Source organism: Salvelinus namaycush, chromosome 24 (assembly GCF_016432855.1).
Source record: "Salvelinus namaycush isolate Seneca chromosome 24, SaNama_1.0, whole genome shotgun sequence".
NCBI classification, from domain to species: domain Eukaryota; kingdom Metazoa; phylum Chordata; class Actinopteri; order Salmoniformes; family Salmonidae; genus Salvelinus; species Salvelinus namaycush.
In genome coordinates, this window is record NC_052330.1 from 29079559 (window position 1) to 29093429 (window position 13871).

General features: G+C 51.8%; 1 protein-coding gene across 1 annotated transcript in view; it reads right to left on the bottom strand.

The window, feature by feature from the left end:
* Positions 1-5211: 5211 nt before the first annotated feature.
* LOC120019381 (pollen-specific leucine-rich repeat extensin-like protein 3) overlaps positions 5212-13871 on the bottom strand; it is a 31169-nt gene continuing 22509 nt past the window's right edge. The window contains exon 4 of the mRNA XM_038962669.1: positions 5212-6042. Coding sequence (XP_038818597.1) covers positions 5212-6042 — 831 coding nt within the window. The remainder of the gene's footprint in view (positions 6043-13871) is intronic.

The following is a 13871-nucleotide window of genomic DNA, read 5'->3' on the forward strand; positions in this document are numbered from 1 at the left end:
CAACCCTCCAACCCTCTACACAGCCCCCAAAACCCTCTACAACAGCCCCCAAACCCTTACACAGCCCGCAAACCCTCCCACTGCCCCCAAAACCCTCTACACAGCCCCCCAAACCCTCTATACAGCCCCCCAAACTCTCTACACAGCCCCTAAAAACCTTCTACACAGCCCCCAAACCCTCTACACAGCCCCCCAAAACCCTCTACACAGCCCCCCAGAGCCCCCAAACCCTCAACAGCCCCCAAACCCTCTACACAGCCCCCAAAACCTTACACAGCCCCCAAAACCTCTACACAGCGCCCCCAAACCCTCTACACAGCCCCCAAACCCTTTACACAGCCTCTCAAAGCCCCCCAAATCCCCCTAAACCCTCTACACAGCCCCCAAACTCTTACACAGCCCCCCAAACCCTAAACACAGCCTCCCAAACCCTTTACACAGCCCCCAAACCCTCTACACAGCCCCCAAACCTGTACACAGCCACAACCCTTACACAGCCCCCAAACTCTTACACAGCCCCTCAAACCTCTACACAGCCTCCCCAAACCCTTTACACCATCCCCCCCAAAACCTCTACAACAGCCCCCCAACCCTCTACACAGCCCCCAAACCCTCTACATATTCCCAAACCCTCTACACAGCCCCCACAAACCCTCTACACAGCCCCCAAACTCTTACACAGCCTCCCCAAACCCTTTATACAGCCCCCAAACCCTCTACACAGCCCCCCAAACCCTTACACAGCCCCCCAAACCTCTAAACAGCCCCAAACCCTCTACACAGCACCCCAAACCCTTACACAGCCCCCCAAAGTTTTACACAGCCCCCCAAAGCCCCCAACCCCCCTACACCCTCTACATAGCCCCCTAAACCCTCTACACAGCCCCCCAAACCCTCTACACAGCCCCCCCAACCCTCTACACAGCCCCCAAACCCTCTACACAGCCCCCAAACCCTCTACACAGCCCCCCCAAACCCTCTACAGCCCCCAAACCCTCTACACAGCTCTCCAACCTGGAACCCCACACTCCTTCCCCTCATCCCCTACTCCTCTCATCTCCTCTTCCTTCCCCAGTCAGAACTACAAAGCCATGCAACCCGAAGCCTGTGGCCTAGTGTTTCACATCGGGCCTGTCTGTGACGGGAAGCCACATGAGAGAGAGACACTGTCAGGGAGAGCAGAGAGAGGCACTTATGGCTGTAAGAGAATCTCCCTCTCTCTGTTCCTTTATTCCCCCACTGGAAATAAGAGAATGAGAGGTTCCCAGCCACATGTTTATATACTCAACCCCCTGGTTCTCCTCATCTCTCTCTCTTTCTCCCTCTCTTTCTCTCTTTATCTCTCCCTCTCTCTCTCTTTATCTCTCCCTCCATCTCTCTCTCCCTCTCTCTTTCTCTTTCTCTCTCCCTCCCTCTCTCAATTCAATTCAATTCAAGGGGCTTTATTGGCATGGGAAACATATGTTAACATTGCCAAAGCAAGTGAGGTAGATAATATACAAAAGTGAAATAAACAATACAAATGAACAGTAAACATTACACTCACAGAAGTTTCAAAAGAATAAAGACATTACAAATGTCATATTATGTATATATACAGTGTTGTAACGATGTACAAATGGTTAAAGTACACAAGGGAAAATAAATAAGCATAAATATGAGTTGTATTTACAATGCTGTTTGTTCTTCACTGGTTGACCTTTTCTTGTGGCAACAGGTCACAAATCTTGCTGCAGTGATAGCACACTGTGTAATTTCACCCAGTAGATATGGGAGTTTATCAAAATTGGGTTTGTTATCGAATTCTTTGTGGATCTGTGTAATCTGAGGGAAATATGTGTCTCTTGTATGGTCATACATTGGGCAGGAGGTTAGGAAGTGCAGCTCAGTTTCCACCTCATTTTGTGGGCAGTGTGCACATAGCCTGTCTTCTCTTGAGAGCCAGGTCTGCCTATGGCAGCCTTTCTCAATAGCAAGGCTATGCTCAGTGAGTCTGTACATAGTCAAAGCTTTCCTTAAGTTTGGGTCAGTCACAGTGGTCAGGTATTCTGCCACTGTGTACTCTCTGTTTAGGGCCAAATAGCATTCTAGTTTGCTCAGTTTTTTGTTAATTCTTTCCAATGTGTCAAGTAATTATCTTTTTGTTTTCTCATGATTTGGTTGGGTCTACCTGTGTTGCTGTCCTGGGGCTCTGTGGGGTCTGTTTGTGTTTGTGAAAAGAGCCCCAGGACCAGCTTGCTTAGGAGACTCTTCTCCAGGTTCATCTCTCTGTAGGTGATGGCTTTGTTATGGAAAGTTTGGGAATCGCTTCCTTTTAGGTGGTTGTAGAATTTAACAGCTCTTTTCTGGATTTTGATAATTAGCGGTTATCGGCCTATTTCTGCTCTGCATGCATTATTTGGTGTTCTACATTGTACACTAAGGATATTTTGCAGAATTCTGCATGCAGTCTCAATTTGGTGTTTTCCCATTTAGTGAATTCTTGGTTGGTGAGCGGACCCCAGACCTCACAACCATAAAGGGCAATGGGTTCTATAACTGATTCAAGTATTTTTAGCCAGATCCTAATTGGTATGTTGAATTTTATGTTCCTTTTGATGGCATAGAATGCCCTTCTTGCCTTGTCTCTCAGATCGTTCACAGCTTTGTGGAAGTTACCTGTGGCGCTGATGTTTAGGCCAAGGTAGGTATCGTTTTTTGTGTGCTCTAGGGCAACGGTGTCTAGATGGAATTTGTGTTTGTGTTCCTGGCGACTGGACCTTTTTTGGAAGACCATTATTTTGATCTTACTAAGATTTACTGTCAGGGCCCAGGTCTGGCAGAATCTGTACAGAATATTTAGGTGCTGCTGTAGGCCCTCCTTGGTTGGTAACAGAAGCACCAGATCATCAGCAAACAGTAGACATTTGACTTCAGATTCTAGTAGGGTGAGGCCGGGTGCTGCAGACTTTTCTAGTGCCTGCGCCAATTCGTTGATATAAATGTTGAAGAGGGTGTCACGTTCCTGACCTGTTTTCCTTTTTCTTGTATTTATTTAGTTGGTCAGGGCGTGAGTTGGGTGGGTTTGTCTATGTTTGATTTTCTTGTTGGGATGTTTGTGTTCGGCCGGGTATGATTCTCAATCAGAGACAGCTGTCAATCGTTGTCCCTGATTGAGAATCATACTTAGGCAGCCTGGGTTTCATGTGTGTTTTGTGGGTGTTTGTTTCCGTGTCTGTGTTTGTTGCACCCCACGGTACTGTATCGGTTTATGCACTTCGTTTATTGTTTTGTAATTCAGTATTCAGTTTCGTAATAAATCATTATGAAACACCTAAGGGGAGGCTGTGTAGAGGGTTTGGGGGGGTTTGGGGGGCTTTGAGAGGCTGTGTAAACGGTTTGGGGGGCTGTGTAGAGGGTTTGGGGGCGCTGTGTAGAGGGTTTGGGGGCGCTGTGTAGAGGGTTTGGGGGGGCTGTGTACAGGGTTTGGAGGGCTGTGTAGAGGGTTTGGGGGGCTGTGTAGAGGGTTTAGCGGGGTTTGGGGGGCGTTGAGAGGCTGTGTAAAGGGTTTGGGGGGCTGTGTAGAGGGTTTGGGGGGGCTGTGTAGAGGGTTTGGGGGGGGCTGTGTACAGGGTTTGGGGGGCTGTGTAGAGGGTTGGGGGGGCTGTATAAAGGGCTGGGGAGGCTGTGTAGAGGGTTTGGGGGGCTGTGTAAGAGTTTGGGGGCTGTATAGAGGGTTTGGGGGGCTGTGTAAAGGGCTGGGGAGGCTGTGTAGAGGGTTCGGGGGGCTGTGTAGAGGGTTTTGGGGGGCTGTGTGGAGGGTTTGGGGGGGATGTGTAAAGGGTTTGGGGAGGCTGTGTAGAGGGTTTGAGGGGCTGTGTAAGAGTTTGGGGGGCTGTGTAGAGGGTTTGTGGGGGCTGTGTACAGGGTTTGGGGGGCTGTGTAGAGGGTTTGGGGGGCTGTGTAAAGGGTTTGGGGAGGCTGTGTTTAGGGTTTGGGGGGCTGTGGAAGAGTTTGGGGGGCTGTGTAGAGGGTTTAGGGGGATTTGGGGGGCTTTGAGAGGCTGTGTAAAGGGTTTGGGGGCTGTGTAGAGGGTTTGGGGGCGCTGTGTAGAGGTTTTGGGGGGCTGTGTAGAGGGTTTGGGGGGCTGTGTAGAGGGTTTGGGGGGCTGTGTAGAGGGTTTGGGGGGCTCTGGGAGGCTGTGTAGAGGGTTTGGGGGCTGTGTAGAGGGTTTGGGGGCTGTGTAGAGGGTTTTTAGGGGCTGTGTAGAGAGTTTGGGGGGCTGTATAGAGGGTTTGGGGGGCTGTGTAGAGGGTTTTGGGGGGCAGTGTGGAGGGTTTGCGGGCTGTGTAGAGGGTTTGGGGGGCTGTGTAGAGGGTTTTGGGGGCTGTGTAAAGGGTTTGGGGAGGCTGTGTAGAGGGTTTGGGGGGCTGTGTAAGAGTTTGGGGGCTGTGTAGAGGGTTTAGGGGGGTTTGGGGGGCTTTGAGAGGCTGTGTAAACGGTTTGGGGGGCTGTGTAGAGGGTTTGGGGGCGCTGTGTAGAGGGTTTGGGGGGCTGTGTAGAGGGTTTAGCGGGGTTTGGGGGGCGTTGAGAGGCTGTGTAAAGGGTTTGGGGGGCTGTGTAGAGGGTTTGGGGGGGCTGTGTAGAGGGTTTGGGGGGCTGTGTACAGGGTTTGGGGGGCTGTGTAGAGGGTTGGGGGGGCTGTATAAAGGGCTGGGGAGGCTGTGTAGAGGGTTTGGGGGGCTGTGTAAGAGTTTGGGGGCTGTGTAGAGGGTTTGGGGGGCTGTGTAAAGGGCTGGGGAGGCTGTGTAGAGGGTTCGGGGGGCTGTGTAGAGGGTTTTGGGGGGCTGTGTGGAGGGTTTGTGGGCTGTGTAGAGGGTTTGGGGAGCTGTGTAGAAGGTTTGGGCAGGCCTGTGTCGAGGGTTTGGGGGGCTGTGTAGAGGGTTTGGGGAGCTGTGTAGAAGGTTTGGGCAGGTCTGTGTAAAGGGTTTGGGGAGCGGTGTAGAGGGTTTGAGGGGCTGTGTAGAGGGTTTGGGGGCCTGTGTGGAGGGTTTTGGGGGCTGTGTAGAGGGTTTGGGTGGCTGTGTAGAGGGTTTTTGGGGGGCTGTGTAGAGGGTTTGGGCAGGTCTGTGTAGAGGGTTTGGGGGGCTCTGGGGGGCTGTGTAAAACTTTGGGGGGCTGTGTAAGGGTTTGGGGTGCTGTGTAGAGGGTTTGGGGGGCTGTGTAGAGGGTTTAGCGGGGTTTGGGGGGCGTTGAGAGGCTGTGTAAAGGGTTTGGGGGGCTGTGTAGAGGGTTTGGGGGGGCTGTGTAGAGGGTTTGGGGGGCTGTGTACAGGGTTTGGGGGGCTGTGTAGAGGGTTGGGGGGGCTGTATAAAGGGCTGGGGAGGCTGTGTAGAGGGTTTGGGGGGCTGTGTAAGAGTTTGGGGGCTGTGTAGAGGGTTTGGGGGGCTGTGTAAAGGGCTGGGGAGGCTGTGTAGAGGGTTCGGGGGGCTGTGTAGAGGGTTTTGGGGGGCTGTGTGGAGGGTTTGTGGGCTGTGTAGAGGGTTTGGGGAGCTGTGTAGAAGGTTTGGGCAGGCCTGTGTCGAGGGTTTGGGGGGCTGTGTAGAGGGTTTGGGGAGCTGTGTAGAAGGTTTGGGCAGGTCTGTGTAAAGGGTTTGGGGAGCGGTGTAGAGGGTTTGAGGGGCTGTGTAGAGGGTTGGGGGGGCTGTATAAAGGGCTGGGGAGGCTGTGTAGAGGGTTTGGGGGGCTGTGTAAGAGTTTGGGGGCTGTGTAGAGGGTTTGGGGGGCTGTGTAAAGGGCTGGGGAGGCTGTGTAGAGGGTTCGGGGGGCTGTGTAGAGGGTTTTGGGGGGCTGTGTGGAGGGTTTGTGGGCTGTGTAGAGGGTTTGGGGAGCTGTGTAGAAGGTTTGGGCAGGCCTGTGTCGAGGGTTTGGGGGGCTGTGTAGAGGGTTTGGGGAGCTGTGTAGAAGGTTTGGGCAGGTCTGTGTAAAGGGTTTGGGGAGCGGTGTAGAGGGTTTGAGGGGCTGTGTAGAGGGTTTGGGGGCCTGTGTGGAGGGTTTGGGGGGCTGTGTAGAGGGTTTGGGTGGCTGTGTAGAGGGTTTTTGGGGGGCTGTGTAGAGGGTTTGGGCAGGTCTGTGTAGAGGGTTTGGGGGGCTCTGGGGGGCTGTGTAAAACTTTGGGGGGCTGTGTAAGGGTTTGGGGTGCTGTGTAGAGGGTTTGGGGGCTGTGTAGAGGGTTTGGGGGGCTGTGTAGAGGGTTTGGGGGGGCTGTGTAGAGGGTTTGGGGGCTGTATAAAGGGTTTGGGGAGGCTGTGTAGAGGGTTTGGGGGGCTGTGTAAGAGTTTGGGGGGCTGTGTAGAGGGTTTGGGGGCTGTGTAGAGGGTTTGGGGGCTGTATAAAGGGTTTGGGGAGGCTGTGTAAGAGTTTGGGGGCTGTGTAGAGGGTTTGTGGGGGCTGTGTAGAGGGTTTGGGGGAATATGTAGAGGGTTTGGGGGGCTGTGTAGAGGGTTTGGGGGCTGTGTAGAGGGTTTGGGGGGGATGTGTAAAGGGTTTGGGGAGGCTGTGTAGAGGGTTTGAGGGGCTGTGTAAGAGTTTGGGGGGCTGTGTAGAGGGTTTGTGGGGGCTGTGTACAGGGTTTGGGGGGCTGTGTAGAGGGTTTGGGGGGCTGTGTAAAGGGTTTGGGGAGGCTGTGTAGAGGGTTTGGGGGGCTGTGTAAGAGTTTGGGGGGCTGTGTAGAGGGTTTAGGGGGATTTGGGGGGCTTTGAGAGGCTGTGTAAAGGGTTTGGGGGGCTGTGTAGAGGGTTTGGGGCGCTGTGTAGAGGTTTTGGGGGGCTGTGTAGAGGGTTTTGGGGGCTGTGTAGAGGGTTTGGGGGGCTGTGTAGAGGGTTTGGGGGGCTATGTAGAGGGTTTGGGGGGCTCTGGGGGGCTGTGTAGAGGGTTTGGGGGGCTGTGTAGAGGGTTTGGGGGGATGTGTAAAGGGCTGGGGAGGCTGTGTAGAGGGTTTGGGGGGTTGTGTAAGAGTTTGCCGGGCTGTGTAGAGGGTTTGGGGGGCTGTGTAGAGGGTTTGGGGGCTGTGTAGAGGGTTCGGGGGGCTGTGTAGAGGGTTTGGGGAGGTCTGTGTCTAGGGTTTGGGGGGCTGTGTAAAGGGTTTGGGGAGCGGTGTAGAGGGTTTGAGGGGCTGTGCAGATGGTTTGGGGGCCTGTGTGGAGGGTTTGGGGGGCTGTGTAGAGGATTTGGGGGGCTGTGTGGAGGGTTTGGGGGCTATGTAGAGGGTTTGGGGGCTGTGTAGAGGGTTTTTAGGGGCTGTGTAGAGAGTTTGGGGGGCTGTATAGAGGGTTTGGGGGGCTGTGTAGAGGGTTTTGGGGGGCAGTGTGGAGGGTTTGCGGGCTGTGTAGAGGGTTTGGGGGGCTGTGTAGAGGGTTTGGGGGGCTGTGTAGAGGGTTCCGGGGGCTGTGTAAAGGGTTTGGGGGGCTGTGTAGAGGGTTTGGGGGGCTGTGTAAAGGGTTTGGGGGGAGTCATCAGAGGATGTGGGCTCATGTAGACAGCTCCTCTCCAGGAGATGGCTAAGGCCTGGTTCCAATAACAGAGAATGGGATAGGAGCCTTAGTTCCCACCATGCTTCTACCACCAGAACTCCCTGCAGCCCCTTGACCCCAGTCAAGACCGGTCAATAAGTAAATTTCAGGAAGGGGATTTGGGATTTGCCAAATGGTAAAAGGGAAGTTCTACACAAACATACAGTACATACACATGGAAAGAAAGACAGACACCCTCTCTCCTCCTCCAAACACTGTCTCTCCTCTCCATACACTCTCTCTCCTCCTCCAAACACTCTCTCCTCCCCCATACACCCTCTCCCCTCCTCCATTCACTCTCTCTCCTTGTCCAAACACTCTTTCTCTTCCCTCATACATTCTTTCCTCCCCCATACACCTTCTCTCCTCCTCCATACACCCTCTCTCCTCCCCACACACCCTCTCCTCCCCCATACACTCTCTCTCCTCCCCATACACTCTCTCTCCTCCCCCATACACTCTCTCTCGTCCCCCATACACTCTCTCTCCTCCCCCATACACTCTCTCTCGTCCCCCATTCACTCTCTCTCCTCCCCAATTCACTCTCTCTCCTCCCCATACACTCTCTCTCCTCCCCAATACCCTCTCTCCTCCCCACACACCCTCTCTCCTCCCCATACACTCTCTCTCCTCCCCCATACACTCTCTCTCCTCCCCCATACACTCTCTCTCGTCCCCCATTCACTCTCTCTCCTCCCCCATTCACTCTCTCTCCTCCCCATACACTCTCTCTCCTCCCCAATACACTCTCTCCTCCCCATACACTCTCTCTCCTCCCCATACACTCTTTCTCCTCCCCCATTCACTCTCTCTCCTCCCCCATTCACTCTCTCTCCTCCCCCATTCACTCTCTCTCCTCCCCAATACACTCTCTCTCCTCCCCATACACTCTCTCTCCTCCCCATACACTCTCTCTCCTCCCCCATTCACTCTCTCTCCTCCCCCATTCACTCTCTCTCCTCCCCCATTCACTCTCTCTCCTCCCCCATTCACTCTCTCTCCTCCCCCATACACTCTCTCTCCTCCCCATACACTCTCTCTCCTCCCCCATACACTCTCTCTCCTCCCCCATACACTCTCTCTCCTCCCCCATTCACTCTCTCTCCTCCCCCATTCACTCTCTCTCCTCCTCCATTCACTCTCTCTCCTCCCCATTCACTCTCTCTCCTCCCCCATTCACTCTCTCTCCTCCCCCATTCACTCTCTCTCCTCCTCCATACACTCTCTCTGCCTCCTCCTCTGTTATAATCTCATTCACAGCATGACAATGTTAAAGCTTAACTGTCTAATTTAGAAAACAGCCTATGTGTCATCGATATGAGTCAGAAACATTTATTCTACTGTCAGAATGTACTACAGGAGCCCTGATGAGTTTAGCAGGATAGACCCACTCACCTCTGAAGTCCTACCTCCCCTTCTCCTCTTGCTCTCCTCCTCCCCTCCTCCCTTCATGTCTCAGCTCCTGTCCTCCTGTCCAAAGTCCCCATACTGTAGGAAGTAGATAACCCTGTCCAATGTCCCCATACTGTAGGAAGTAGATAACTCTGTCCAAAGTCCCCATACTGTAGGAAGTAGATAACTCTGTCCAAAGTCCCCATACTGTAGGAAGTAGATAACTCTGTCCAAAGTCCCCATACTGTAGGAAGTAGATAACTCTGTCCAAAGTCCCCATACTGTAGGAAGTAGATAACTCTGTCCAAAGTCCCCATACTGTAGGAAGTAGATAACTCTGTCCAAAGTCCCCATACTGTAGGAAGTAGATAACTCTGCCCAAAGTCCCCATACTGTAGGAAGTAGATAACTCTGTCCAAAGTCCCCATACTGTAGGAAGTAGATAACTCTGTCCAAAGTCCCCATACTGTAGGAAGTAGATAACTCTACAACTGGTCTGCGTACTCAGACAGAATAGAACAGGAGTTTGGACTCAAACAAAATACATGTGTGCCAAGAAGATTCAGAGATTTTATTAAATAGTTCAAACACAATGTAATTGAGGAGTGTCCACATTAGGACCAAAGTAAATAGACAATCACTCTCAGTATTACATTTCTTATCGTTTACAGTATGAAGTGTCAACACTCCAGGTATCAACAGGAGCCCTATGAACCCTCTCCCAAAGGTAGTGCACTATATAGGGAATAGGGTGCCTTTTGAGACTTAACCATAATATCTGGTTGAGTTGGGAAACAGGAAACAGGTGTGTTGTATAACTTGTGTGGCTGGATTAACTCTAAGGCCTAGTGTTCTCAGATACCAGAGAGGAGGAGATAAGGAGATGAGAGGAAAGGAGGTTGGAGAGGAGGGTGGACAGGTGGGTTGTATAACTTGTGTGGCTGGATTGACCCTCAAGCCTAGTGTTCTCAGACACCCATTACTCTTCAACATGCTGTCGGATTCTCCCCCCTCCTCCTCTTCTCCTCATCCTCCTTTCCTGTCCTCCATGTTATGTAGGCTGTAGAGGTTTGGAGGGTGGAAGGCAGAGGAGGAGGGGGGGATGGTGGAGAGGAGGGTGGATCGGAGAGGAGGAGGAGGGAGAGGAGAGGAGAGGAGAGGAGAGGAGAGGAGAGGAGAGGAGAGGAGAGGAGAGGAGAGGAGAGGAGAGGAGAGGAGAGGAGAGGAGAGGAGAGGAGAGGAGAGGTATGATGAACTCTCATGTGGTAATCCAACCATTGCTCCAGCAGAGATAGACAGTTCGTCAGCCATGACACGGTCAGAGAGAAAGTCCAGAAGGATTCTGTAACATCTGGGGTGGATGATAGGATTCTCCTTAATTACATTAACATTACATTTGAGTCATTTAGCAGACACTCTTATCCAGAGTGACTGACAGTTAGTGCATTCATTTTAAGGTAGTTAGGTAAGACAACCACATATCACAGTCATAGTCAATTCATCTAGGATGTCTCACACTCCAGCCAAACTCATTAGTTCACTTTCCTCACTTCACTAATGTGGTTCTGTGCTATGCAATCTGTGTATGTGAGTGTGTGGGTGATCACACACACACACACACACACACACACACACACACACACACACACACACACACACACACACACACACACACACACACACACACACACACACACACACACACACACACATGGTTGAATTGTACACGGTTAATGACTGCAGGTCTGGGAAGAGTATTGTTTCCCTGTTTGGCTGGAAGCCAACATTTTACACAGGTGAAAGGTCAGTAAACCATGATGAAGCCTTCCAGAGGGGAGGGGGAGGTGGGAAGAGAGGAGAGGAGGGAAGGGGAGAGGAGAGGAGGGGAGGGGAGAGGAGGAGGGGAGGAAAGGAAAGGAGGAGGGGGAAGATAGGAGGGGAGGGGAAGAGAGGGGAAAAGAGGAGGGGAGGGGAGGAGAGGTGGAGAGAGGAGGGGAGGAGAAGAGAGGAGGGGAGGAGAAAGGAGAGGAGGAGAGGAGAGGAGAGGGGAGGAGGGGAGGGGAAGAGAGGAGAGGAGGGGAGGAGGAGGGGAGGAGAGGAGAGGGGAAGAGAGGAGAGGAGGGGAAGAGAGGGGAAGAGAGGAGGGTAAGGGAGAAGAGAGGAGGGAGGAGAGGAGAGGAGGAGAGGGGAGGAGAGGAGGAGAGGAGGAGAGGAGAGGAGGGTAGGGGAAGAGAGAAGAGGAGGGGAGGAGGAGGGGAGGAGGGGAATTGAGGAGGGGAGAGGAGAGGATGGGAATTGAGGAGGAGAGGAGTGGAGAGGAGGAGAGGAGGGGAGGAGAGGATGAGAGGAAGAGAGGGGTAGAGTGGAGGAGAGGAGGAGAGGAGGAGGGGAAGGAAAGAGAGGAGGAGAGGAGAGGAGGGAAGGAGAGGAGAGGAGGAGAGGATGAGAGGAGGAGAATTGAGGAAAAGAGGGGAGGAGAGGAGGGGAAGAGTGGAGGGCAGGAGAGCATAGAGGAGGAGAGGAGAGGAGGGGAATTGAGGAGGGAGGAGGGGAGAAGAGGAGGGGAGCACTGCAGGGTACAGGAGACGAGTAGTGGTATAGGAGCTTCTCCTCCTGCATTTTGTAACAGGGTGGATGGGTGACACGTGAATACTGTGGCTGCAGGGTCATTGTGAGGGCTCCTGACTGAGATTCTTTCCCACTGTCAGACACACACACGCGCACACACACAAACCCATACACACACTGTTTATGTTCACATTCCCAGACTCTGGCAGTTCTCTACCCTCTCACAATACATAAACATGGGTCTCTCTCTCTCACACCCCCCCTGTCTCTCCCCCCCTCTCTCCCCTCTCTCTCTCCCTCCCCACTCTCTCTCTCTCTCACTCCCTCTGTCTCTCCCTCCCACTCTCTCTCTCTCTCTCTCAATTCAATTTTCTAATTTATTTAAATAGATAATAAACAAAAGTGAAAAAAACAATACACATAATTACAGTAAACATTACATTCACAAAAGTTCCAAAAGATTAAAGACATTTCAAATGTTATATTATGTGCAAATAGTTAACGTACAAAAGGGAAAATAAATAAACATAAATATGGGTTGTATTTACAATGGTGTTTGTTCCTCACTGCTTGCCATTGTCTTATTTTCACACATCTTGCTGCGGTGATTGGACACTGTGGTATTTCACCCAATAGGGAGATTATCAAAATTGGGTTTGTTTTGGAATTCCTTGTGGGTCTGTGTAATCTGAGGGAAATATGTGTCTTTAATATGGTCATACATTTGGCAGGTTAGGAAGTGCAGCTCAGTTTCCACCTCATTTTGTGGGCAGTGTGCACATAGCCTGTCTTCTCTTGGGAGCCAGGTCTGCCTACGGCAGCCTTTCTCAATAGCAAGGCTATGCTCAGTGAGTCTGTACATAGTCAAAGCTTTCCTTAAGTTTGGGTCAGTCACAGTGGTCAGGTATTCTGCCACTGTGTACTCTCTGTTTAGGGCCAAATAGCATTCTAGTTTGCTCAGTTTTTTGTTAATTCTTTCCAATGTGTCAAGTAATTATCTTTTTGTTTTCTCATGATTTGGTTGGGTCTACCTGTGTTGCTGTCCTGGGGCTCAGTGGGGTCTGTTTGTGTTTCTCTCTCTCTCTCTCTCTCTCTCTCTCTCTCTCTCTCTCTCTCTCTCTCTCTCTCTCTCTCTCTCTCTCTCTCTCTCTCTCACTCTCTCCCTCTCTCTCTCTCTCTCTCTCTCTCTCTCTCTCTCTCTCTCTCTCTCTCTCTCTCTCTCTCTCTCTCAGTGTGCACATATCCTGCAGTGTGCACATATCCTGTCTGCTCTTGAGAGCCTACGGCTGCCTTTCTCAATGGCAAGGCTAAGCTCACTGTACATAGTCAAAGCTTTCCTTCATTTTGGGTCAATCACAGTGGTCAGGTATTCTGCCAATGTGTACTCTCTGTTTAGGGACAAATAGCATTAGAATAGAATTATCTTTTTTGTTTTCTCATGATTGGGTTAGGTCTAATTGTGTTGCTGTCCTGGGGCACGGTGGGGTCTGTTTGTGTTTGTGTTTGTGTTTCTCTCTCTCTCTCTCTCTCTCTCTCTCTCTCTCTCTCTCTCTCTCTCTCTCTCTCTCTCTCTCTCTCTCTCTCTCTCTCTCTCTCTCTCTCTCTCTCTCTCTCTCTCTCTCTCTCTCTCTCTCAGCAGCTACTCTTCCTGGAGTCCAGCAAAATTAAGGCAGTTATACAATTTTAAAAACATAACAATACATTCACAACAGATTTAACAACACATTAAGCGTGGTGAAAGCCATTGGATGCCATTTATCATAGCGCTTTGATCTTTATTACGGGTGATAGGGACAAATCATTGCATTTGCATAACCCACCCAGTTACCAGACATGGACTCAGGGATGGCTAACCCTGGACATCCCTTCACTACCCACCCAGTTACCAGACATGGACTCAGGGATGGCTAACCCTGGACATCCCTTCACTACCCACCCAGTTACCAGACATGGACTCAGGGATGGCTAACCCTGGAGATCCCTTCACTAACCCACCCAGTTACTAGACATGGACTCAGGGATGGCTAACCCTGGAGATCCCTTCACTACCCACCCAGTTACTAGACATGGACTCAGGGATGGCTAACCCTGGAGATCCCTTCACTAACCCACCCAGTTACTAGACATGGACTCAGGGATGGCTAACCCTGGAGATCCCTTCACTAACCCACCCAGTTACCAGACATGGACTCAGGGATGGCTAACCCTGGAGATCCCTTCACTAACCCACCCAGTTACTAGACATGGACTCAGGGATGGCTAACCCTGGAGATCCCTTCACTAACCCACCCAGTTACTAGACATGGACTCAGGGATGGCTAACCCTGGAGATCCCTTCACTAACCCACCCAGTTACTAGAC